At 44.1% G+C, this 27,965-nt stretch overlaps 1 protein-coding gene across 1 annotated transcript; it reads left to right on the plus strand.

Moving 5' to 3' along the window:
* On the plus strand, nucleotides 1–27,746 carry SMAP2 (small ArfGAP2). Its single transcript, XM_069756981.1, has 10 exons — nucleotides 1–159; nucleotides 14,035–14,168; nucleotides 14,263–14,348; nucleotides 14,656–14,734; nucleotides 15,485–15,568; nucleotides 16,112–16,193; nucleotides 16,629–16,735; nucleotides 22,026–22,188; nucleotides 22,522–22,838; nucleotides 22,967–27,746. Exons 1-10 carry the CDS (start codon nucleotides 57–59, stop codon nucleotides 23,081–23,083), a joined length of 1,272 nt encoding a protein of 423 aa, XP_069613082.1. The 5' UTR covers nucleotides 1–56; the 3' UTR covers nucleotides 23,084–27,746.
* The last annotated feature ends 219 nt before the right edge of the window (nucleotides 27,747–27,965 follow it).

Raw genomic sequence — 27,965 nt, forward strand, 5'->3', positions numbered from 1 at the left:
GAAACAGGAACTGAGAGCCGCGGCACGGGGAAGCCATCTTACTGTCTCCCGGGAAGATGACCGGGAAGTCTGTGCGGGACGTGGAGCGGTACCAGGCCGTGCTTTCTGAGCTACTGCTGAGGGAGGAGAACAAGTTCTGCGCTGACTGCCAAGCTAAAGGTATGTGATTGTTCTGGACGCCCTATGCGAATGCCGGCGATCCCTGGGAACCTAGGTGACAAGGATCTTATCCTGGGTGTGCGCCGAGGGTCTGCCCCGTGGGTGTGCCCCGTGGGTGTGCGCCGAGGGTCTGCCCCGTGGGTGTGCGTCGAGGGTCTGCCCCGTGGGTGTGCGCCGAGGGTCTGCCCCGTGGGTGTGCGCCGAGGGTCTGCCCCGTGGGTGTGCGCCGAGGGTCTGCCCCGTGGGTGTGCGCCGAGGGTCTGCCCCGTGGGTGTGCGCCGAGGGTCTGCCCCGTGGGTGTGCGCCGAGGGTCTGCCCCGTGGGTGTGCGCCGAGGGTCTGCCCCGTGGGTGTGCGCCGAGGGTCTGCCCCGTGGGTGTGCGCCGAGGGTGTGCGCCGAGGGTCTGCCCCGTGGGTGTGCGCCGAGGGTCTGCCCCGTGGGTGTGCGCCGAGGGTCTGCCCCGTGGGTGTGCGCCGAGGGTCTGCCCCGTGGGTGTGCGCCGAGGGTCTGCCCCGTGGGTGTGCGCCGAGGGTCTGCCCCGTGGGTGTGCGCCGAGGGTCTGCCCCGTGGGTGTGCGCCGAGGGTCTGCCCCGTGGGTGTGCGCCGAGGGTCTGCCCCGTGGGTGTGCGCCGAGGGTCTGCCCCGTGGGTGTGCGCCGAGGGTCTGCCCCGTGGGTGTGCGCCGAGGGTCTGCCCCGTGGGTGTGCGCCGAGGGTCTGCCCCGTGGGTGTGCGCCGAGGGTCTGCCCCGTGGGTGTGCGCCGAGGGTCTGCCCCGTGGGTGTGCGCCGAGGGTCTGCCCCGTGGGTGTGCGCCGAGGGTCTGCCCCGTGGGTGTGCGCCGAGGGTCTGCCCCGTGGGTGTGCGCCGAGTGGGTCTGCGCCGTGGGTGTGCGCCGAGGGTCTGCCCCGTGGGTGTGCGCCGAGTGGGTCTGCGCCAGTAGGTAAGTCCCGGAAGTTTTGTTTTCTTTGAGCAATTTGCTGAATAGTTTAGAACCAAGAAATGAGGCTGGCAGTGCCATCTGGAGGGTGGGGATACACATGAGGTGGCAGGGTGGCGAGATGTTACCTGCCGGTGCCCAACCCCTAGTATGTCAGCTCTGGATGCCCATGATACACAGGTCCTTCTAAAAAAATTAGCATATAGTGTTAAATTTCATTATTTACCATAATGTAATGATTACAATTAAACTTTCATATATTATAGATTCATTATCCACCAACTGAAATTTGTCAGGTCTTTTATTGTTTTAATACTGATGATTTTGGCATACAACTCCTGATAACCCAAAAAACCTGTCTCAATAAATTAGCATATCAAGAAAAGGTTCTCTAAACGACCTATTACCCTAATCTTCTGAATCAACTAATTAACTCTAAACACATGCAAAAGATACCTGAGGCTTTTATAAACTCCCTGCCTGGTTCATTACTCAAAACCCCCATCATGGGTAAGACTAGCGACCTGACAGATGTCAAGAAGGCCATCATTGACACCCTCAAGCAAGAGGGTAAGACCCAGAAAGAAATTTCTCAACAAATAGGCTGTTCCCAGAGTGCTGTATCAAGGCACCTCAATGGTAAGTCTGTTGGAAGGAAACAATGTGGCAGAAAACGCTGTACAACGAGAAGAGGAGACCGGACCCTGAGGAAGATTGTGGAGAAGGACCGATTCCAGACCTTGGGGAACCTGAGGAAGCAGTGGACTGAGTCTGGTGTGGAAACATCCAGAGCCACCGTGCACAGGCGTGTGCAGGAAATGGGCTACAGGTGCCGCATTCCCCAGGTAAAGCCACTTTTGAACCATAAACAGCGGCAGAGGCGCCTGACCTGGGCTACAGAGAAGCAGCACTGGACTGTTGCTAAGTGGTCCCAAGTACTTTTTTCTGATGAAAGCAAATTTTGCATGTCATTCGGAAATCAAGGTGCCAGAGTCTGGAGGAAGACTGGGGAGAAGGAAATGCCAAAATGCCTGAAGTCCAGTGTCAAGTACCCACAGTCAGTGATGGTGTGGGGTGCCATGTCAGCTGCTGGTGTTGGTCCACTGTGTTTCATCAAGGGCAGGGTCAATGCAGCTAGCTATCAGGAGATTTTGGAGCACTTCATGCTTCCATCGGCTGAAATGCTTTATGGAGATGAAGATTTCATTTTTCAGCACGACCTGGCACCTGCTCACAGTGCCAAAACCACTGGTAAATGGTTTACTGACCATGGTATTACTGTGCTCAATTGGCCTGCCAACTCTCCTGACCTGAACCCCATAGAGAATCTGTGGGATATTGTGAAGAGAAAGTTGAGAGACGCAAGACCCAACACTCTGGATGAGCTTAAGGCCGCTATTGAAGCATCCTGGGCCTCCATAACATCTCAGCAGTGTCACAGGCTGATTGCCTCCATGCCACGCCGCATTGAAGCAGTCATTTCTGCAAAAGGATTCCCGACCAAGTATCGAGTGCATAACTGAACATTATTATTTGATGTTTTTTTTGTTTGTTATTAAAAAACACTTTTATTTGATTGGATGGGTGAAATATGCTAATTTATTGAGACAGGTTTTTTGGGTTATCAGGAGTTGTATGCCAAAATCATCAGTATTAAAACAATAAAAGACCTGACAAATTTCAGTTGGTGGATAATGAATCTATAATATATGAAAGTTTAATTGTAATCATTACATTATGGTAAATAATGAAATTTAACACTATATGCTAATTTTTTGAGAAGGACCTGTAACTACCATCAGGACAGCCAGGGATCAAGATGGCTTCTGCATGCTTGATCTGCTATTATGTGCCCGTCCTCCAGTCATGGGGACACGGGATCACTGGGCTTCTGACAGAGGCTGTAAATACTTAATTTTAGGCTTCTCTAGTCTGTTTCCTCCTATACTTATTAAGACACATTCAGTATTTGGTCAGTATTTTACATCAGTATTTGGAAGCCAAAACCAGGAGTGGAACAATTAGAGGAAAAGTATAATAGAAACATATGCACCACTTCTGCATTTATCACCCACTCCTGGTTTTGGCTTAGGGTATGTTTCCACATTCAGGATTGCATCAGGATTTGGTCAGGATTTTATGCAGGTAAAATCCTGACCAAATCTCCACCTGAGGTCACTGGCAGGTCACCTGCGCTGTCCTTGCGTTGTTTCTGCAATGTAAGGACAGGCTGCGTTCTTAAAAGACGCACCGCATGTGCGTTTTCGCAGGTCTGCCATATGCGTCTTTTAATGCATAGTGGAGACGGGATTTCATGAAACCCCCTCCATTATGCTGTATCATCTGGACGCTGCGTGTGTGACGCTGTGGCTCTATGCAGCGTCAAACACGCAGCGTTTCCTGAATGAGGAAACACCCAAACAAATCCTGAGGTAAAAGCTCATCTGATTGTGAACGTCGGCTAACAAGAAAGAGAGTTTTCTGCAGATGCTGAAATTAGTTCCACCATTGCTCTGATTATTCTACCATGATGTGTTCTGTACTCTGCCAGTGAGTCTAGATTTCTACAATCTGCTGCCTGGCTGTACGCCACACGTCGTGCATTTTGGTGCCAAGTCATGTCCATGTCACTTGGGGAAAACTGCTTTTCTGCCAGTGAGAAGAACATCAAAATAGTCCATTCCTTTATTGATCAAAAATGTGACTAATAATTGCTCCAAAATGCTGGCTACTGGGACCCACTCCCTCCTATGATTTTGCCCACTGGTCATGGTATGGCAGTTGTGACAGATTCTACCACTTTAGGCCGGTTTCACACGTCATTGGCTCCGGTACGTGAGGTGACAGTTTCCAGATACTGACTCATGTAGACCCATTAAAATCAATGTGTCTCTGCACATGTCAGCGTGTTTTCACAGACCGTGTGTCCGTTTGGAAAACACGGAGACATGTCAGTGTTCGTGGGAGCGCACGGATCACACGGACCCATTAAAGTCAATGGGTCCGTGTAAAACACGTACCGCACACAGATGTTGTCCGTGTGCAGTCCGTGTGCCGTGCAGGAGACAGCGCTACTGTAAGCGCTGTCCCCCCCACGTGTGGTGCTGAAGCCCCATTCATTTCTTCTCTCCAGCAGTGTTTGCTGGAAAGAAGGAATGAATAATCTTTTTATTTACTTTTTTTTTTTTTTTTAAATAAAGTTGCCGGTAATCTGCCCCCTCCCACCCCCTGTGCGCCCGCCCGCTGGCATTAAAATACTTACCCAGCTCCCTCGGCGCTTACATCCTCTCAGCGTCGCTGCTTGTCCTGTATGAGCGGTCACGTGGTGCCGCACATTACAGTGATGAATATTTGGCTCCACCTCCCATAGGGGTGGAGCCGCATATTTATTACTGTAATAAAAAAAAGATTATTCATTCCTTCTTTCCAGCGAACACTGCTGGGAAGAAGGGATGAATACCGGCTTCAGCACCGCACGCAGTGGACAGCGCTTAACTCTAGCGCTGTCTCCTGCACGGTCCGTGTGGTCCTCAGTCGGCACACGGGCGGCACACGGCTGCCGCACGTGTGCCACACTGATGTTCAACGCAAGGACACGGATAATTCCAGTACCGGTTTTTCCGGTACCGAAATTATCTGGACGTGTGAGACTGGCCTTAGGATGATTCAGTGATGGTCTTGTCATTGACTGTCATATGAGTTGCTTCTGATGACAATGGCCTTTCTGAGTTTCTGTCCACCTAATCCTTCCACATAGTCAATCATCTAGTGATGTGTACTGCATGCTGATTAGAAAAACAACTGCACCTTGTCTTCTGGGTTTCCACAATCAGACCTGTTTTGTTTTTTTCCATAATGCTCCATTGATTCATAACTGAGCGAAGAGATCAAGATCTCTCCCTTTTACAGCAGTTGTCTCTGTTCCATGGCTCTCAGGCTAATGTTACTAGTAGATGTAGTTTAGTTAAAAAGGTAGAATACCACTATATTACAGATTCTTACGTACTCTGAGCTGGCCAAATCTTAAGGTACCGTCACACTAGACGATATCGCTAGCGATCCGTGACGTTGCAGCGTCCTCGCTAGCGATATCGTCCAGTGTGACAGGCAGCAGCGATCAGGCCCCTGCTGTGCTGTCGCTGGTCGGGGAAGAAAGTCCAGAACTTTGTTTCGTCGCTGGACTCCCCGTAGACATCGCTGAATCGGCGTGTGTGACACCGATTCAGCGATGTCTTCGCTGGTAACCAGGGTAAACATCGGGTTACTAAGCGCAGGGCCGCGCTTAGTAACCCGATGTTTACCCTGGTTACCATCCTAAAAGTAAAAAAACAAACGCTACATACTTACCTACCGCTGTCTGTCCTCGGCGCTCTGCTTCTCTGGTCTGGCTGTGAGCACAGCGGCCGGAAAGCAGAGCGGTGACGTCACCGCTCTGCTTTCCGGCTGCCCGGCGCTCACAGCCAGACCAGAGAAGCAGAGCGCCGAGGACAGACAGCGGTAGGTAAGTATGTAGCGTTTGTTTTTTTACTTTTAGGATGGTAACCAGGGTAAACATCGGGTTACTAAGCACGGCCCTGCGCTTAGTAACCCGATGTTTACCCTGGTTACCGTGGACCTCGGGATCGTTGGTCGCTGGAGAGCTGTCTGTGTGACAGCTCTCCAGCGACCAAACAGCGACGCTGCAGCGATCCGGATTGTTGTCGGTATCGCTGCAGCGTCGCTTAGTGTGACGGTACCTTTAGGGCCTGATGGCCATCAAATACTGCTGAGTTTGGGTTGTGACACAGAGCTGGCCATATCCCAGAACCTGGTAGCTACCAACTACTGCGGAGTTTGGGTCGTGACACTGAGTTGTCCATATCCCAGAACCTGGTAGCTACCAACTACTGCGGAGTTTGGGTTGTGACACTGAGCTGGCCATATCTCAGAACCTGGTAGCTACCAACTACTGCGGAGTTTGGGTTGTGACACAGAGCTGGCCATATCCCAGAACCTGGTAGCTACCAACTACTGCTGAGTTTGTGTTGTGACACTGAGCTGGCCATATCTCAGAACCTGGTAGCTACCAACTACTGCGGAGTTTGGGTTGTGACACCGAGCTGGCCATATCCCAGAACCTGGTAGCTACCAACTACTGCGGAGTTTGGGTTGTGACACCGAGCTGGCCATATCCCAGAACCTGGTAGCTACCAACTACTGCGGAGTTTGGGTTGTGACACCGAGCTGGCCATATCCCAGAACCTGGTAGCTACCAACTACTGCTGAGTTTGGGTTGTGACACTGAGCTGGCCATATCCCAGAAACTGGTAGCTACCAACTACTGCTGAAATTGGGTTGTGACACTGAGCTGGCCATATCTCAGAACCTGGTAGCTACCAACTACTGCGGAGTTTGGGTTGTGACACCGAGCTGGCCATATCCCAGAACCTGGTAGCTACCAACTACTGCGGAGTTTGGGTTGTGACACCGAGCTGGCCATATCCCAGAACCTGGTAGCTACCAACTACTGCGGAGTTTGGGTTGTGACACCGAGCTGGCCATATCCCAGAACCTGGTAGCTACCAACTACTGCTGAGTTTGGGTTGTGACACTGAGCTGGCCATATCCCAGAAACTGGTAGCTACCAACTACTGCTGAGCTTTTGTGACTCAGAGCTGGCCTAATAGCCACCAACTACAGCTGAGTTTGGCTTGTGACTCTGAGCTGGCCATATCCCAGGACCTGGTAGCCACCAACAGCTGCTGTATTTGGGTTGTTTTCTGGATGTCTGTGTCTTTACCTGTGAAAATGCTTCCTTGCTCTAATAGACATGTTTCTTATCAGTGGGCTGCTGCCCAGATGGTGACATTGCTAGGTGTCCGTCATCTGTGGTGATCCTGCAGTGTCGCCCATCAGGTTGATGGCGCAGCACTGTTGGACTCCAGTGGTGCTGGGAGGAAGCTGATCTCCCCAAGCTAGTTAATTTCTTATGGAATTGTAGCAGCATGCTCCTAATCGCTTCTCATCCCACGTCTCCATATTATCCATCCTATACGTCACTTCTCTGTACGTATGTAGCGCCATAAAATATATATTTCCCGGGAAAAGTGGTGGTAGCAGTCATGATCTGTACAAGAGGAGACCGGATCGTGGTTTACCAGCATGATCCGGGGAGCACATTTGCTGGGAAATGATACATCCTGTGATTCACTGCCTGAAATCCTTGCTCATGCAGTGTCCTTCAGAAAACCTTAGTGTTTATCTGGATGTAATCAGCTCTGACTCTGCAGTATCTGGCGGAGTGTTGACACCATACACAACTTGTGCATCACTGCTGCAGGCAGCAAGCGCTCCTGAGCCAATCTACAGCGGGTTAACTATTTCACTCTGTACCTGCATCGGCTTTCTTGTTTGTTTTCTCTATGTAGGTGGCTTTTAGTATCTTTATTTTGTATGCTGTATATGCCTACCAGCTTTAAATTTCTGGTTAGGATACCTGCGGTTGCACTGGAAAAGTGGCGTATATGTGATCTTTGGCTAAATATTGTATATTTCAGGACTTGTTTCGCCAAACAAGATCTTTCCTAAATAATGGAACCAAAAAGATTGAAAACACAAATAGAAACTTTACCCCTTAACCCCCAAAGCTTTTTTTTGTTTTTCGCCCCTTCTTTCCAGAGCCATAACTTTTTTTTTTTTCTGTCAATATGGCCATGTGGGGGTTTATTTTTTGTAAGACGAGTTGTACTTTTGAACTACATCATTGGTTTTGCCGTGTCGTGTAACAGAAAACGGGGAAAAAATTCCAAGTGCAATGAAATTGCAAAAAAAAGTGCAAACCCACACTTGTTTTTTTTGTTTGGCTTTTTTGCTAGGTTCACTAAATGGTAAAACTGACCTGTCATTATGATTCTCCAGGTCATTACGAGTTCATAGACACCTAACATCTCTAGGTTCTCTTTTATCTAAGTGGTTACAAAAAATTCCAAAATTTGCTAAAAAAAAATTGTGTAATTTTCCGTTAACGGTAGTGTCTCCATTTTTCGTGATCTGGGGTCGGGTGAGGGCTTATTTTTTGCACGCCGAGTTTTTAATGATACTATTTTGGTGCAGTTACGTTCTTTTGATCGCCCGTTATTGCATTTTAATGCAATGTCGCGGCGACCAAAAAAAACGTAATTTTGGTTGTTTGATTTTTTTTCTCACTACGCCATTTAGCGATCAGGTTAATCCTTTTTTTATGATAGATCATATGATAGATCGGGCGATTCTGAACGCGCCAAAAAGTAAAAAATCATTATATACTCACCTTCCTGATCCAGGCCTTTCCCGCTCCTCGCGACGCTCCGGTGATTGGTCCATTCATTGCGGTCTCGCGAGATGATGACGTAGCGGCTTCGCGAGACCGCAAGTCAACATCTTGCGAGACCGCAATGCACTCTTGGGAGCGACTGACACAGTCCGGCCGCTCCCTACTCCCCTGCAGTCAGTGCCCCCTCTATACTACCCCCCCCCCCCCCCAGACATTGGCGCAGGATTTAAATCCCGTTTCGCTGATTGGTCGCGCCCAATCTCCCAAGTCCATCTCCAAAGACCTGAATGTTCCTGTGTCTACCGTGCGCAGTATCATCAAGAAGTTTAAAGCCCATGGCACTGTGGCTAATCTCCCTAGATGTGGACGGAAAAGAAAAATTGACAAGAGATTTCAACACAAGATTGTGCGGATGTTGGATAAAGAACCTCGACTAACATCCAAACAAGTTCAAGCTGCCCTGGAGTCCGAGGGTACAACAGTGTCAACCCGTACTATCCGTCGGCGTCTGAATGAATAGGGACTGTATGGTAGGAGACCCAGGAAGACCCCACTTCTTACCCTGAGACATAAAAAAGCCAGGCTGGAGTTTGCCAAAACTTACCTGAAAAAGCCTAAAACGTTTTGGAAGAATGTTCTCTGGTCAGATGACACAAAAGTAGAGCTTTTTTGGCAAAGGCATCAACATAGAGTTTACAGGAGAAAAAAAGAGGCATTCAAAGAAAAGAACACGGTCCCTACAGCCAAACATGGCGGAGTTTCCCTGATGTTTCTGGGTTGCTTTGCTGCCTCTGGCACTGGACTGCTTGACCATGTGCATGGCATTATGAAGTCTGAAGACTACCAACAAATTTTGCAGCATAATGTAGGGCCCAGTGTGAGAAAGCTGGGTCTCCCTCAGAGGTCATGGGTCTTCCAGTAGGACAATGACCCAAAGCACACTTCAAAAAGCACTAGAAAATGGTTTGAGAGAAAGCACTGGAGACTTCTAAGGTGGCCAGCAATGAGTCCAGACCTGAATCCCATAGAACACCTGTGGAGAGATCTAAAAAGGGAGAAGGCACCCCTCAAATATCAGGGACCTGGAGCAGTTTGCCAAAAAAGAATGGTCTAAAATTCCAGCAGAGCATTGTAAGAAACACATTGATGGTTACCGGAAGCGGTTGGTCGCAGTTATTTTGGCTAAAGGTTGTGCAACCAAGTGTTAGGCTGAGGGTGCCAATACTTTTACTTTTGTCTGGCCCATTTTTGGAGTTTTGTGTGAAATGATCAATTTTTTTGCTTCATTTTATTTTGTATTTTTTCATTTAAGACAAATTAAATGAAGATAATAATACCAAAGAATTTGTGATTGCAATCACTTTCAGGAAGAAGCTGAGTATTATCTGACATAATTGCAGGGGTGTCAATACTTTTGGCTACAACTGCGTATGACTGTGTGTATGTATGCATGCATACATACATACATACATACATACATACATACATACATACATACATACATACACTGAAGAGCCTGGCATTGCCTGGGCATAGTAACTATCTGTGGTGGTTAGTTATAGCACCTCACTTCACTTATTTTCCCATCAGGCCTCTCATTTTCCCAATCACATCTCTCATTTTCTCCCTCACTCCTCTCATTCCCCCCTAACACTTGTCATTTCGACCTCACATTTGTCATTTTCCGATCACTCCACTATTTTCCCTCACTCCTCTCATTTTGCACTCACACCTTTTCATTTTCACCTCAGTATATACATGTTTGTCATCTCCCTTATATAGTATACACCTGTATGTCATCTCCTGTATATAGTATATACCTGTATGTCATCTCCCCTGTATATAGTATATACCTGCTGTGTCATCTCCCCTGTATATTGTATATGCCTGTATGTCATCTCCTCCTGTATATAGTATATACATGTGTCATCTCCCCTGTATATAGTATATATCTGTGTGTCATCTCCTCCAGTATATAGTATATAATAATAATCTTTATTTTTATATAGCGCTAACATATTCCACAGCGCTTTACAGTTTTGCACACATTATCACTGTCCCTGATGGGGCTCACAATCTAGAATCCCTATCAGTATGTCTTTGGAATGTGGGAGGAAACCGGAGTGCCTGGAGGAAACCCACGCAAACACAGAGAGAACATACAAACTCTTTGCAGATGTTTTCCTGGGTGGGATTAGAACACAGGACCCCAGCGCTGCAAGGCTTCAGTGCTATCCACTGCGCCACCATGCTGATTATATTATATATATATATATATATATATATATATATATATATATATATATATATATATATATATATATATATTCTGTAGGTCATCTGCTTCTTTATATGGTATATACCTGTGTCATCTCCTCCTGTATATAGTATATATCTGTGTGTCATCTTCCCTGTATATAGTATATACGTGTCATCTCCTCCTGTATTAGACCTCGTTCACACGTTATTTGCTCAGTATTTTTATCTCAGTATTTGTAAGCTAAATTGGTAGCCTGATAAATCCCCAGCCAACAGGAAGCCCTCCCCCCTAGCAGTATATATTAGCTCACACATACAGATAATAGACAGGTCATGTGACTGACAGCTGCCATATATTTCCTATATGGTACATTTGTTGCTCTTGTAGTTTGTCTGCTTATTAATCAGATTTTTATTTTTGAAGGATTATACCAGACTCGTGTGTGTTTTAGGGCGAGTTTCGTTTGTCAAGTTGTGTGTGTTGAGTTGTGTGTGGCGACATGCATGTAGCAACTTTTGTGAGATGAGTTTTGTGTGGCAACATGCGTGTAGCAACTTTTTGTGTGTCGAGTTGCATGTGACAGGTTAGTGTAGCAAGTTGTGTGCAGCAAGTTTTGCGCATGGCGAGTTTTACGCGTGGCGAGTTTTATGTGTGGTGCCTTTTGAGTATGTGCAAGTTTTGTGTGAGGCAACTTTTGCATGTGTTGCAACTTTTGTGCATGTGGCAATTTTTCCGCGTGTGCAAGTTTTGCGTGGCGAGTTTTCCATGAGGTGAGTTTTGCACTTGTGGCGAGTTTTGCGTGAGCCTAGTTTTTGCATGTGTCGAGTTTTGCACATGGCGAGTTTTGAGCGGCGACTTTTGTGTTTCAACTTTTATGTGGCGAGGTTGGTGTATGTGTGGTGAAATGTGTGCTGAGGGTAATATGTGTTCAAGCACGTGGTAGTGTGTGGCGCATTTTGTGTGTGTGTTCATATCCCCGTGTGTGGTGAGTATCCCATGTCGGGGCCCCACCTTAGCAACTGTACAGTATATACTCTTTGGCACCATCGCTCTCATTCTTTAAGTCCCCCTTGTTCACATCTGGCAGCTGTCAATTTGCCTCCAACACTTTTCCTTTCACTTTTCCCCATTATGTAGATAGGGGCAAAATTGTTTGGTGAATTGGAAAGCGCGGGGTTAAACTCTCACCTCACAACATAGCCTATGACGCTCTCAGGGTCCAGACGTGTGACTGTGCAAAATTTTGTGGCTGTAGCTGCGACGGTGCAGATGCCAATCCCGGACACACACACAGCTTTATATATTAGATGTGTGTGTATATATATATATATATATATATATATATATATATATATATATATATATATATATATATATATATATTTTTATTTATTTTTTTTTCGTAGGCAAAGACCACAATACAAGCCTGAGAATAGCATCATAAACTAATAAACTACAGAGTTGGCATTTGTTCTAGCCAGGGCTGTGCAGTCAGTAGGACAGACCTCCGACATTTCTCTGACTCGGACCCCACAGTACCGGTCACTACTGAGCATGTACATAAAGTGCAGCACAGATTCAGCTCCACTAAAAGCCGAGATCCTTAGATCAGTAACAGACATTTATAGGACATCTCGTAACGTTCCCAAATTACTCTGACAACTTTTACATCACATCCTGCACTGAACTACTGAACCCAATGTACTATATATTTTAGGAGTTAGTCCATTTTATCCCGACTCCACAGCCCTGGTTCTAGCCGTGAATATCCTGGATAGACATTTGTCACTTAGGCAGCAGAGAGAAATGTCAAAGCACATTGACTACTTGGATTTGTTCAGCCCAGCTTATAAACCCCCATTATTTAGGTTTTCTTTGATTTGTGCATAATGGCTGGTTCTACTAACGTTTTTCACATGTAACTTGCTGCCTAGTGTTTAGTAGTTACAACATTTCTGATCATTTAAAAAGAAATGGCACATGTATGTTGCACAACTCTGCCTCTTCTGTGGCTGAAATACAGGAAGAAGTAGAATCCGCTTTATCTTTGGTGTTCCATTATCTAAGGCTATGTTCCCATAATGAGTTTTTGCTGAATTATTTTTTTTTTTCATACGGTTTTCAAAACAATCCAAGTAACCTACAGTATTTTACCTAAAGGGTATAGAAAATCTGCAGTGTCTAAAGCTCATCTTGGGAACATAGCCTAATTCTGTTTGAAATGGGAGCTGTCGGAGCAGTGTTACTCTACAGCAGTAGAAAAGATATCTGTCCTGTAGTAATGTGATGTGCAAGCACTGAGAAAGAAAGGAAGCTTTTAAGTAGCCATGTATATGCAAAATATTGATTTTTTTAGTCCCTATACGGACTTCCAGCTGTTGTCTTTTAGCTTTTTAACTCTTTTTAAATCGGTCTGTGTAAGGCTGGTTTCACATTTGCATTTGAGTCTGCAGCGTATAGTCCGCAAACACATGATAACGCAGCGTTTTTCATCTGCATCAGGTTGCGCATGACGGCAAAAAAACCCGCAGCGTTTGTATGCGTTTTTACATGCGTTTGCACTTTTTATGCGCATGCGTTTGATATTTCCAGGAGGGCATGTCTCAGTGGGCGTATCTCAATCAGTTCCTGGACATGCGCAGTCCAAAGTACGCAAGCGCATCAAAAGCATGCGTACGCAAAGACATGTGTTCCCATTGACAGTAATCCGTTTTTTTAAAGCACTCATGCGCAGAAATTTGCCACCTCAAAAATTCCAACATGGTGCATTCTCCGCGCCTTGCCGCACACCGCGAAAAAAACCCATGGGTAAGCAAACGCGGGCAAATGCATGCATCTGCTTCTACAATGTTAAAGATAGGAAATGAAGATGCATGCGGATGTATGCGCCAAACGCTGCGGACACAACCGCAAATGTGAAACCAGCCTTAGATGCTTGCCCCAGTCCAGTGCCTGTTCCTGTGATGTGCTGATCGGAGTATTTGGAAGTCATGTGAGATACATAACCGTGCACTGTGACCCAGTGACTCTAGTTGTCCCTGATATATCTACAATGGTAAGATTAGTGTCTGGATGATGGACATGCAGGATATGGCTCAGAAATGTAGACTATTTCCTGGCTCGCAGTGCCAGGACAGAGAAATGGGATATGACTGCATATCTCTTCTGCTGAAGTGGATACTTTTCTCTCTGCTCCTTTCCTTCCTTCTGGTTTCCGTAGTCAGAATTGATGCTGTACTCACAAGACGTCTGATTTCCTGTAACACAATGTACAAGGGGACAAATGGGGAACAGGTCAAGTGACGGGAGAGCCTATATTTCCTCCCAACTAGCAGCAGCAGGTGCATGAATTATTCATCAAGGTCTCATTAATGTGTCTTCTCCCCAGGACCAAGATGGGCGTCTTGGAATATTGGGGTATTTATGTGCATCCGCTGTGCGGGTGTCCACAGGAACCTTGGAGTCCACATCTCACGGGTGAAGTCTGTCAATCTGGATCAGTGGACTCAAGAACAGATACAGGTGAAAAGAGATCATGTGGACTTGAGAAAAATCTAATAACAATAAATGATATAAATGCCAATTTGTTTAATTTTATTTATTTTTTTTTCTCCAGTGTATGGAAGAGATGGGAAATGGGAAGGCAAGACGACTGTACGAAGCATTCTTACCAGATAGTTTTATCCGACCACAGACAGACCAGTATCCTTTCAGCCTCAATTTCTTGTGGGGAAATCATACTTTTTTTTTTTTTTCTTTCTTATATTTTTCAAGAGTTTACGGAAACGTGCTTCAAAAAAGGAATGGAAAAAACTAAAGTCAAGATTTAATAATAGACATAAAAGAAAAGCCACAGTAGTTGATCTGCGACTTTTGCATTGCACACATTTATAGCAAACTATAGTCTAGTTTGTGGAATAACTTTTTTTCCTTTTGCTAATCCAAAAAGTTATTCTTGGAGACCCTGTGCATTATAAGGTTTTCTTTTTCCTTCACTTACCTTGTACAGAGCAGTAGAAACATTCATCAGAGATAAATATGAAAAGAAGAAGTATATGGATCGCAGTGTAGACATCGGTGCATTCAGAGTGAGTATCTCCAGTGTTGCTCCTTTTCCTATAGTATACTGCACTCCCAGTTAGTACAAGGTATTGATGGATGCTCTATAAGGGATAGCCGGTGTTAGAAAACCTTATTCAAATGTCCTACTCATCCGTCACCCAATAGACGGAAACTGCTCCCCACTCAGTTATGCCTGTTATTCTTTTGATAAGCACTACTCCGTGTCACTGGACCTGATATTTGTTTAAAAAAAAATTAAGTGAAGTACATTGTAAAATCCATGCAATCCCCTGATTCTGAATTTTTTTTTTTCCCTTTTTGTGCGGTTATGTTACTCTATTGCAGAGATATTCATATTTGTTTCTTTTGGAGAGCAGCATGTGATATCTCTTCTTGCAAACCAACTGGGCGTTTCTTCAGATGCTTCTTTGGTGGTACACGCTCTTACCCCTTTTTTTTCAAGATGATGTCAATTACTACCATGCAGCATCTGAGACTACTAGACTGACAAGATGTGAATAACTGCATCTGGGAGTGGAGGGATAAAGGGCAATAACCTCATATAAGACTTAGAAGAAACACCCAGTTGGTCTGCAGGCAGAGATTTCACATGCTGCTCTCCGAAAGCAATAATTGTAATTATCCCTGCAATCGAGCGATGCAGCAAAGTCAGGGGAGCTCAGGGATTTTTACAAGTTATTTAATTAAATTTCTGAGCATGTGACAGGACCTAGGCCGGGAAGTGTGAGCTGATGAGTCTTGAATTTTTCAAACAGAAAGAAAGAGAAACTAAGTGGAAGAAGTCTGAATCTGCACCTGATATAAAATCCGAACCTGTCATATTTGAGAAGGTAAAGTTGGTAAGTAACCGTTTTGTCTTGTGTTGCCTATTACATGACCGTGTATTAGCTCTGCTAATATCAAAAGGAATGTCCAAAAATATTACCTATTTTGATGGTTCAGTCATCCTTGTATCACCCTGGTAAGCTTTCAGTGTGTACATATTGCCTCCGTGTTTGTTGTACATGGCTCCCCTTTTTAATCTGCTTATAGTTATATCTTTCATACACGAGAAGATACAAGTTACATGCTAAAGATGTGTGTGTGTGTGTAGATAGTATCTGGATTTTGTGGTACATTTTTTTGGAAAAGATGGCGCAACCACTTCTGAACCCAATTATGTAGGTCTAAAATAGAAAAATAACAAACTTTGCAAGTGACTTTGCAATGGATGAATTGTGCACCCTGAATAAATACATGTTGTAGAGATACCTGGCAAATTGACCAAAGGAGCATTTCTATCTCTACGACATTGCTTTTGGAACATCTGCAGATATGCAAAGTTTACATAGATCCAACGTGAGAGACTATGATTAGACCCATGTCAACTTTTTGTTCTTAAGCCTCATAGAAAGGATGATGCTCAGCTCGCTAAAAGCTCTCCGCAAAGAACAGCAGAGCCAGTCATGGACCTTCTTGGCCTTGGTGAGATTAATTTTAATCCTTTATAATATATTTCTAATGTATGTTGCAGAGGTGTAATGTGTTATTCTGCCATAGTCCACTCTTCTCTTTTGCCACTCTTGATGATGTCAATGTCAGAGATAACATCTATTGACCACTGATGAATCTATTATTATTTTCATAGTGACCATAATTTTTTTTCTTTCTCGTATTTTTAATTGAAATGTTTTATTTTTTGATACATATGTAGCAACGTGTATTGTCTAGCTTTGTGTAAAATCAGTAGTATCTGGATAATACCTTCTGTGCCTGGATGTAGGATGCTGGGTTCTCCTTGTGAGCACTCCTAGGCATACCTGTTAGAGTCCCTAGAAAAGTAACTTCAGATGCTTGTTCCTTGTGTATTTCACCGCATATCGGCTCCTGTATGTAACCTTCTTCACTTGCTGTTTTAAGACACTCCAGTGACTACTGCTGTTCCCAATGGAAAGTCAAATACCAGCTTGGAAAAGGAACTGGACCTTTTTGGCTCTACTTGCTTGGCCGGCTCAAAGACCAGTCAGGTAAATGAAATCTCAGTGTGTACTGTATGTGGCTTATATCTTTTAAGGTTAAGGGTTCTAAGAGAACTGTACTAAAATAATACACGCTTACATATTAACCCCTTATTCCCATATGACGTACTATCCCATCAAGGTGACCTGAGACTTAATTCCCAGTGACGGGATAGTACGTCATATGCGATCGGCCGTGCGCAGGGAGCGCGGCCGATCGCAGCCGGGTGTCAGCTGACTATCGCAGCTGACATCCGGCACTATGTGCCAGGAGCGGTCACGGACCGCTCCTGGCACATTCACCCCCGACACACCGCGATCAAACATGATTGCGGTGTGCCGGCGGTACAGGGAAGCATCGCGCAGGGAGGGGGCTCCCTGTGGGCTTCCCTGAGACCCCCGCAGCAACGCAATGTGATCGCGTTGCTGCGAGGGTCTCTTACCTCCCAGGCCCGGATCCAAAACGGCCGCGGCATCCGGGTCCTGCAGGGAGGGAGGTGGCTTGCCAAGTGCCTGCTCAGAGCAGGCGCTTGGTAAGGCTGCAGCCCTGTAATTAAGATCGCTGATCTGACAGAGTGCTGTGCAAACTGTCAGATCAGCGATCTGTGATGTCCCCTACCCACCCCCCCACCCCCGCGGGACAAAGTAAAGAAAAAAAAAAATTTCCCACATGTGTATAAAAAAAAAAAAAAAATTCCTAAACAAAGAAAAAAAATATTATTCCCATAAATACATTTCTTTATCTAAATAAAATAAACAATAAAAGTACACATATTTAGTATCGCTGCGTCCGTAACGACCCAACCTATACAACTGTTCCACTAGTTAACCCCTTCAGTAAGCAGCGTAAGAAAAAAGAGGCAAAAAACAACGCTTTTATTATCATACCACCGAACAAAAAGTGGAATAACACGCGATCAAAAAGACAGATATAAATAACCATTGTACCGCTGAAAACGTCATCTTGTCCCGCAAAAAACGAGCCGCCATACAGCATCATCAGCAAAAAATAAAAAAGTTTATAGTCCTGAGAATAAAGCGATGCCAAAATAATTATTTTTTCTATAAAATAGTTTTTATCGTATAAAAGCGCCAAAACATAAAAAAATGATATAAATGAGATATCGCTGTAATCGTACTGACCCGAAGAATAAAACTGCTTTATCCATTTTACCAAATACGGAACGGTATAAACACCTCCCCCAAAAGAAATTCATGAATAGCTGGTTTTTGGTCATTCTGCCTCACAAAAATCGGAATAAAAAGCGATCAAAAAATGTCACATGCCTGAAAATGTGACCAATAAAAACGTCAACTCGTCCCGCTGGGGTTAGGGTTAGGGCTAGGGTTAAGGCTACAGTTAGGGTTGGGGCTAAAGTTACAGTTAGGGTTTAGATTACATTTACGATTGGGAATAGGGTTGGGATTAGGGTTAGGGGTGTGTCAGGGTTAGAGGTGGGATTAGGGTTAGGGGTGTGTTTGGATTAGGGTTTCAGTTATAATTGGGGGGGTTTCCACTGTTTAGGCACATCAGGGGCTCTCCAAACGCGACATGGCGTCCGATCTCAATTCCAGCCAATTCTGCATTGAAAAAGTAAAACAGTGCTCCTTCCCTTCCGAGCTCTCCCGTGTGCCCAAACAGGGGTTTACCCCAACATATGGGTTGTCAGCGTACTCGGGACAAATTGGACAACAACGTTTGGGGTCCAAATTCTCCTGTTACTCTTGTTAAAATACAAAACTGGGGGCTAAAAATCATTTTTGTGAAAAAAAAAAATTTTTCTTATTTTCACGGCTCTGCATTATAAACTGTAGTGAAACACTTGGGGGTTCAAAGTTCTCACAACACATCTAGATAAGTTCATTGAGGGGTCTAGTTTCCAATATGGTGTCACTTGTGGGGGGATTTCTCCTGTTTGGGTACATCAGGGGCTCTGCAAATGCAACGTGACGCCTGCAGACCAATCCATCTAAGTCTGCATTCCAAATGGCGCTCCTTCCCTTCTGAGTTCTGCCATGCGCCCAAACAGTGGTTCCCCACAGATATGGGGTATCAGCGCACTCAGGACAAATTTTACAACAACTTTTGGGTCCAATTTATCCTGTTACCCTTGTGAAAATTCAAAACTGGGTGCGAAAGATCATTTTTGTGAAAAATATGATTTTTTATTTTTACGGCTCTGCATTATAAACTTCTGTGAATCACTGGTTGGGTGAAAGTGCTCACCACACCTCTAAATAAGTTCCTTAGGGGTTCTACTTTCCAAAATGTTGTCACTTGTGGGGGGGGGGGGGGTTTCAATGTTTAGGCACATCAGTGGTTCTCCAAACGCAACATGGCGTCCCATCTCAATTTCAGTCAATTTTGCATTGAAAAGTCAAATGGCGCTCCTTCGCTTCCGAGCTCTGTCATGCGCCCAAACAATGGTTTACCCCCACATATGGGGTATCGTTGTACTCGGGCCAAATTGTGCAACAACTTTTGGGGTCCATTTTCTCCTGTTACCCTTGGTAAAATAAAACAAATTGGAGCTGAAGTAAATTTTTTGTGAAAAAAAAAAAAAAAAAAAAAAAAAAATGTTAAATGTTAATTTTTATTTACACATTCCAAAAATTCCTGTGAAACACCTGCAGGGTTAATAAACTTCTTGAATGTGGTTTTGCGCACCTTGAGGGGTGCAGTTTTTAGAATGGTGTTACACTTGGGTATTTTCTATCATATAGACCCCTCAAAATGACTTCAAATGAGATGTGGTCCCTAAAAAAAAAAAAAAAAAAAAAAAAATGGTGTAAAAATGAGAAATTGCTGGTCAACTTTTAACCCTTATAACTCCCTAACAAAAAAAAATTTTGGTTCCAAAATTGTGCTGATGTAAAGTAGACGTGTGGAAATGTTACTTATTATGTATTTTGTGTGACATATCTCTGTGATTTAATTGCATAAAAATTCAAAGTTGCAAAATTTTCAAAATTTTCGCCAAATTTGTTTTTTTTGGTTTTTTTTTTACAAATAAACGCAGGTAATATCAAATAAATTTTACCACTATCATGAAGTACAATATGTCACGAGAAAACCATGTCAGAATCACTGGGATCCGTTGAAGCGTTCCAGAGTTATAACCTCATAAAGGGACAGTGGTCAGAATTGTCAAAATTGGCCTGGTCATTAACGTGCAAACCACCCTCGGGGCTTAAGGGGTTAAAGGGGTCCATTCTGAACATTTGCCTCTGTGAAAATAAAAAAGCTTATGCTCCCGTCCCGTGTCGGCACCATCTCAGCGGTTTCAGCACTCGCCTTTCCTTTCCTGTGACACGTGAGGTTATGATGCGTGAGGCCTGCGTCCAGTCGGCACTGGCGTCACTGTCCTCACCTTCAGACGTATGAGTGAGGGCTGCGGCTGGCTGCTCACTTCCTCTTGATTACTAATGAGTCCGGAGGCAGAGACAGTGATGCCGGCGCTTATTGGGCCCAGGGCTCACCTATCCTAACAACCTCTGAGGACCGCAGGGAACGCGAGTGGCGGCATGGGAGGGGAGTTTACTTTTTTTAATTTTACATTTAAATCGAGAAGGGTTTGTCCTGGTAGTGGAGAACCCCCATTAAACATTTTTCTAAATACCATTTTATATAGCAAGAAGTTATGCTTTATCTACTGCACTCTCAGGATTCCAAGATGGCCGCTACCATCAATCACAACCTGTCCTAAGTCTCAGAGGACACCAGTATGAGTAGGAGGGGCTGCGTGAAGCAGGACACGGAGGTTACGTCAGGCACTGTGAACTTGCATTTCTCTGTTCAGTCCCCCTGACAGGAGTGGAGCCGGACTAAAGGAGAAGATAAACCTCTTTCTTTAGCTGACTGAGGATGAACATCCATCTCCGTCAGCCTGACCGTTTTAGTGCGTCTTTTCTTGCTGTCCATCCTACTGTATGTCCTGGCACTTACCATCTTTAAAATCCTGACAGAGTGCAGCAGATAAAGCAGACGTTTTTGCTAAATAAAGGTATTTAGAAAAATGTTTAATATTTAAATGTGTATTATTTATTTTATGACATTTCTTGGAGAACCTCTTAGGGTATGTGCACACGATGCAGATTTAGTTCAGTTCTGCAGCGTTTTTTTCTGCGGCAGAAACGCTGCAGAACTGCACTGTGAGTTACAATTCAATGAAAATCAATGGAAAAAAAAAAGCTGTGCACATGGTGCAGAAAAATCCGTGCAGAAACGCTGCAGATTTCAAAGAAGTGCATGTCACTTCTTTTGTGCAGTTCTGCAGCGTTTCTGCACCCATAGGCTCCCATTTTGTTGGTCAAATCCGCATAAAAACTGCAGATGTAAAAACCATCTGCAGATTTCATGCGGATTAGGGTGTCAAAACCGCAGCAGACGGAAGTGACGTCAGTGATGTGGAGGAAGTGTGTGGGCGGAGTGTAGCGAAGTTAGTGTATGGTCGATGTGAAGCGTATGGTGGAAATGGTATGTAGTGTCTGTGTGTGTGTGTGTGTGTGTGTGTGTGTGTGTGTGTCTCTCTGTCAGTAGTGACTCATTGTAGTCATTCGTCGGGTGGGACTACTTCTCCCATCGAAATGTGATGATGGGAGAGTTGTCCCATCGTCAGGCGACTGGCTACAATGGGTTAAAAATACAAACACACATAAAACATACATTACATACAACATATAACATGTGCCCCCACCCCACCGATCCCCCCCCAAGCCACCGAGCTGTCCGGTCCTGTGCTCCGCTCCCCCCGTGCTCTTGTCCGCTCACCCCCGTGCTCCAATCACCCCCCCCCCCCCGTGCTCTGATCCACCCCCCACCCCCCCCGTCTAGGTCTAGGGTTAGGGTTATGGCTAGGGTTAGGTCTAGGGTTAGGGCTAGGGTTATGGCTAGGGTTATGGCTAGGGTTAGGTCTAGGGTTAGGGCTTAATTTAGCTTTAAAAAACGCTTACAAAACTGCATGAAAAAACGCACAAAAAACGCACTTCAAATCTGCACCAAAACTGCACTGTAAAAAACGCATCAAAAACGCACAAAAAATGCACCTGCAGATTCTGCCAGGAGATGCAGATTTAGTGCAGAACTGCAGCAGATTTTTCTGCACCAAATCTGCATCGTGTGCACACAGCCTTAAACTGATTCCAGCTACACCACCGTATGATGTCCCAGACTGTATGACGGTATAACTGGTGCTATGTGTGCTGGGTACTCTGTTCTCTATGATTTTTACACTCTTCTCTTATTGTAATAACATTACAGAGCAAAATCTGAGCCCATTTCTCTGTTTTTTTCCAAAAGATGATCAACTCCATGCCAGTAACCAGCTCAGGGTCTGTGCCAGAGAACCTTAACCTGTTTCCAGAATCTGGTGGGAAGGCCGAAGAAGGAACAAAGAAGCAGCTTTCTAAGGACTCAATCCTTTCTCTCTATGGGCCTCAGACTCCCCAAATTCCTGCTCAAGGTCTGAACAGAACACTTTCAAATGTATCATAATTAATACTAATCATCATCATTTGCACCCTTATTTGTCCTTTTGGTGTAAAATTGCTTTTTATTCTTTGTTCTTCGGAATGGTTTGTTCAGATTCTTACTAAATGCCATAAATGTGTAATATCAGTTTGATCTGTCATCAGTATCTAATAAATGAAATCCACTATAATATTAAGGCTGTTTCATAACATTGTTAGAGTTGAAAATATTTGGAGAACTTGCAGAGGTTAAATTAAACCGTTTACATTATGAAGACTCATGCTCAGCATTGCCTTCTTAATTCTTCTCTTAATTTATCCTACAGGAGCTCTTTTCATGGCACCAGCACAAATGCCATATCCGAGTGCTTACACCAGCTTTCCAGCAGTTCCATCGCCTGGTGGTGTTATGGGTGGTATGATGGCATCACCGTTGGGAATCATGACTCAACCAGCACACCCAGGTGTAGTTGGCCCTATGACGGTCCCAACTGGGTACATGGGTGCAATGCAGGCAACAGTGATGGGTGTCCCTAATGGAATGATGACACAACATGCAGGCTATGTAGCGGGCATGGGTGCTATGGCACAGCCAATGTATGGCATGCAACCAGGACAACAGTTACAGTGGAATGTCGCTCAGGTAATTTCTGTAACATTTTCTATACAGGCCCATATGATAACATCTGTTGCATGGTGTCTCATAAACTACATTTTGTCTTTCTGGTGTATGAAGGTAGAATATTAATATCAGTATGTGTTGTGTTTTAGGTGTCCCATCAGATGGCAGGGATGACCTTTTTTGGTGTGGGAGGAATGGCGGGATATGGACAGCCTTCGGCTAACCAGGGACCTAACCAGACCCTCAGCTCACCAATGTGGAAATGAAAATCATCAGAGCCCTTCCCCTTAAACTCTTGCTCTCCTCACTTCTCCAGCCAAGCTGGTCCTTCTCTGGTGATAAATGAGCATCTTCATTCATCCAAGTCTTTCTAGAGTTCACCCTACTTATATTCCATCTTTCCCATGCTTTTACAGGGACACACTGGCCCTTTGAATCTACCATTACCAGTATATTTTAGTGTAGGATGTTAACTGTCTACAGGCACACTTGTAGGTGAGCTACACACTTCATATTGTGAAGATCCACGACAAGGATATGCAGATGGCTAGAAACGGGTGAGTTCACCTGTTGGGCTCCCGTGTTGTGTGCTGCTACCAGCTGAATACTAATAGGCTCAAGAGACCTGTGTTACAATTCCACACCAGCAAACCCCTTCAGGTCTGCAGCTAGTCTGTATCTCACCTCTCTGTACAGCTACTGGAATGAGATGGCGTCCACATTGTGTTTTTACTTATGGAGTGAAATGTAGGAATGTGCTGGTATAGATGCTCTGTGTGGAGACGCATGCCAATATTTGTAAATCAGTTGGTTAAGGTTTTCCTTTTTCCGTGTACAATTTTTTTTTTTTTATGCTTTCTATGCAAGGGTTTCTATAAAGACAAAGTGATGAAAGTAGTTAAAGGGGTTGTCGAGGATTTGTATATTGATGGTCTATTAGGATAGGTCCTCAATATCTGATTGACGTGGGTGCCGAGGTTGCCCCCCCTACTGATGGAGCCTGCAAAGGTTTGAAGTGCTCAGTTGTAGAGCTGCACAGCTACGTCAACTGTACAGCCATTGTACCCAATTGCTGCACATCTTCACCCTATTTGAATCAATAGGGGGTGGCTGTGCAGTACATGGCCATAGCCACTATACAGTTAACTGTGCTGTGCAGCTCCGTAAATGAACACTTCTGGCTACTGCCCAACTCGGGGACAGCTGATCAGCGGTGCTGCTGAATGTTACACCTCCACCAATCAGATATTGATTACTAGCAGGAATAGGCAATTAATATAAAAGTTCCATACAATCCCTTTTTAAAGAGGTTCTTTAGTGGAGAAAAGTTTTTGGAAATGGGTTCATGGTTTTGAAGAAAAAAAAGGCAACACTCCCCTCGCCAATCTGTTACTACTCCCATTTTGATTCAGCTTTTTCACTGGTCTCTATCTCCTGATTTTTGTCTTGACACAGGAAATGCCAACCAGTGGCTGGGAATGTCTCCACTGCAACCAGTGATTGAATGGATATTTCCACTGTGTTCAGATTGGACCAAGAAATAAAGACCATCACACACAATTGTCAGATTAGGGACATAAGACTTTTGTGATGTGTCCCTTTTTTTTTTTTTTTCTTTCCTCTCTAAGCCTGTTGCCAAAAGAGTTTTTCCAGTGGACAACCCCTTTTAATCAAGATCAATATAAACTAATTCTGGAATTCAGCTTGGCTTTAATAGTCTTCAACTGGTGATCTAATGTTGCATATATATATAATTTTTTTTTTTTTAAGGTCTTCAAATATTTTTGCAGTAAAATCTAATTTGTTAGTTTTTGTTGCAAAAAGTATCCAGAGGAATCTTTGTTCTATCCTTGCATCTAATCTTCCCTAGCGGAAGATGTTAAATCCACCCCCTCAATAACATTGATCTGGTTTGCTAACTGATGTTAAAAGGCCATGTTCCAGCTTACTTCACTTCTCGAACTACCCTCATTGTTACATTCCCAGGAATTGATTTTAAGTAACCTGCTGCTCTGTGCACCTGAAGTAGTATGTATGTCTCGCCTTTTCGCTGTCATGTTAGCGTGCAGTATGGAAGAATGCCATATTTTATGGCAGTGAGAGGTATATACTGGGATGTCTAACGCTCACAGTAGGGTGTAATTGGCATTCACAGTGTATGCATTAGTCCATGGGCCATATTTTTTTTATTATAGAAACATTTAGAGACAATTGTAATGTGGCTCCAATGGAGAATAATGGTCCCTTTTTAAAGGGGTTTGTCAACTACTAGGACAACCCCTTCTTGATCAAAATGTTTGGCCCCAATAAAATAGGAGTATACTCGCCTCCTGTGCCGGTGTCATTCCCCTGGTGTCGGCACTCGCTCTTGTGCGGTGTTTTGACACGTGACCCCGGCGCCCAATCAGTGCTGGCGACACTGTCTCCACCTTCAGACAAATCGAACACGAAGAAGTAGTCCGGGCTGCAGCTGATCTCAAGACTTCCTTTTCATGCTCAATTCAACAGGAAGCGGGGGACAGTGACGCCAGGGCTGATTGGGCACCGGGGTCACGTTTGACAACACCACACGAGAGCCCTGGGGGCAGGGAGTGAAGAAACTGCAACTGCATGGGAGGGGAGTATAGGGTTTATTATTTTATGGAGGCCAAGCTAGGGGTATGAAGTTGTCCAAGTAGTGGACAACTTCTTTAACTTAGCTTTTACTTTATCTATAACATAGAAGCCGTTCATTAATATATTTTTTATTTTTCGGGTGAGGTTTGTAAGATTTTCTGGTAGTGTTCTAATTTGGTGCTGTTAGTAATCATTCCTTTTGGGAAGCTTTCATGTTTGGCCCCCTAATAGCTCACCCTATTATTAGTTATTACTTATCATACTTGCACATAAGTTGCCATACATTTTATGGATGTTGAGATGATTATATTTCTGAAGAGAAATGTCTGCCTTAAGAGTATATATTAGCACATGATGTGGTGGATTGGCCTTCTTAGGAAAATTATAGGTCGACATATGACACAATTGTACAAATAATCTGTAGACCTACTGTAGTTACTTTGCGAGACATAACCTGTTTCGTCTTCATATAGAGAAGAGTTTTTGACCATTTGCACTGAGTTCTTGTTTCCTTTTGCTTTTTATATATTCTAGCGTAATGTAATACATACACATGTTTTAACAATATGGGCAACTGTGTTCATATTAGTCATTTTATTCCATTCCGCGAGCTGAGTGAGTAGACAGGTATTCTTATTATCCACATATTGGTGCACTTAATGGCTATAAGTAGCAATCGCCTACCAGCCGAGAAAATGCCGTAAATGGCACAGACATGCTATTTTATGCGTTTTTGTTTTTTCTCCAAAAAGAATGTTAATATTTGCACAAGTTTTGTGAGTAAAACTTCTGTGCAGAGTTGTGCAGCTAATAAAGGACTGCACTTGAAAACTAGTGTAGTGTATGCTGTGCCAAACAGCATGGTTTCCTTACTTTCAGCCGCCCGACGTCTGCTGCACATGGTACTGCCCTAGTAGTGCTGAAGGGCATCCCGGCACCCATTTATGAACTGAAGGGGTTAGTGTATGGGCTTTATCTTTTATTCTGCTTTACGGATTACTGACATGTTCATCGACCTGTGTACACACATGCATGTACTGCTTGGTACGCACCAAATCCATCTTTTCTACATTTAATAAAGAGTGATAGCACTTAGTCTTCAAATGTGGGCACCAGTGCACAAAATGGCATATTTATCAAGAGTGCTAGGAAATGTATTAAGTCACCGCATCGCATGCATCAAGAGGAAAAAATGTTAGGATCCGTTCACACACGCAGTTTTTGAAGCCTATCTGATCTTTCTGCAGAATAAGATGTGGCATTTAGAGGAAGAACTTTCCTTGTTTTGTATCACTTCTAGGGCATTGCTAACCAAAAGTACTAAACATTGAAGTATGATCCTGTCTTTAAGGAGTTATCCAAAGGTAAGGGTGAACATGCATTTGCTAGATAGGCTGCACGAATCCCGTCCCATGCGATAACTCTGTGCAAGTCTGGCCTCTTCATAAATGTGCCCCACTGTGAACGTTATCACCCTAGAGGGTCTTTGTGGGTTATTATAGATACTATATTTTTACGCCGATGTTCAGAGCCGGTCGCCTTGTACTAAACTAGTAGTGAATGTAACTAAAGCCGGACCCAGGGTTCCCGTGTAGGAGCTATATGGCCTGGGTGTCCCTGGCACACAACTGCCTCTGTCCTGTTCTGTATCTTGTTTCTACACCATATCGCACATGTAGAATTTTTTTTTTTCCAGGCAGACAAGACTTGCAGGTATAATGTGATAGTAGGTTAGGCTGATACTTGGCTGTTGCATGATGGTTTCCCAGGAAAAGCAGGGTTTTTAGCATGTCAGGCCTTTTATTAATGTTTCTGTATTGTATTGTTTGCTAATCAGCTGAACCAAATTTCTTCATACAAAAGGACTCCATTTACCATGTGTGCTGGGAAATAAATGCATATTATGAATGTGAAATATTTGCACTTTCTGTAGCTTTAACATATGCTTATATTGTTTGGCTAACCCTTGGTGTTCCTTTGTTTTGCTTTTTGTGTGTAACTTGTCAGTTATTTTCTTCTGGCAATGAGAGAGTTAAAGGAGATGTTAATTTAACCTATTTTACATGGCTCATTTAAGTTATAAACCAATCTAATGCAGATAATCTTACAGGTATATACAATATTTTTGTTCTGTCTGAATTTATACCTTTACAAATGTTTCTATTCATTTTTTTTTGTAACAATGATTGTAAAGAAGAAATGGTTTCTTGTGTATTTGATTCTTGTTCATTTGAAGGTGGGTATCATATACAGAGGCAGCTACACATCGGTGTATATGTACATTCCGAAATAAAAATAGTTAATAAACATTAATATGGTTATTGTTTACTTGTTTGTTTTTTTTCCCCCAGATTGTTTCAATAATCTTAAAGGGGTATTCACATCTTATGTAATGATTGAGTTGAGGGTCTGACCTCTTGGCCACTTACTGATGTTCATAATGAAGTGAGTGCAGCATTGATTTTCTAGTGCTTCCCCTGAACTCCTCTTTGCTTATACGGTGCCAACCTACACATGCTGTGCAAGGAACTA

Source organism: Ranitomeya imitator, chromosome 3 (assembly GCF_032444005.1).
Source record: "Ranitomeya imitator isolate aRanImi1 chromosome 3, aRanImi1.pri, whole genome shotgun sequence".
Classification (NCBI taxonomy): domain Eukaryota; kingdom Metazoa; phylum Chordata; class Amphibia; order Anura; family Dendrobatidae; genus Ranitomeya; species Ranitomeya imitator.

Excerpts from the sequence above, each read along its gene's own strand:
- SMAP2 (XM_069756981.1), top strand. The coding sequence starts at position 57 with ATGACCGGGAAGTCTGTGCGGGACGTGGAGCGGTACCAGGCCGTGCTT. Across the intron at positions 22,189-22,521 it reads TCCCCAAATTCCTGCTCAAG|GAGCTCTTTTCATGGCACCA; the intron begins GTCTGAACAGAA and ends TTTATCCTACAG. Across the intron at positions 22,839-22,966 it reads TACAGTGGAATGTCGCTCAG|GTGTCCCATCAGATGGCAGG; the intron begins GTAATTTCTGTA and ends GTTGTGTTTTAG.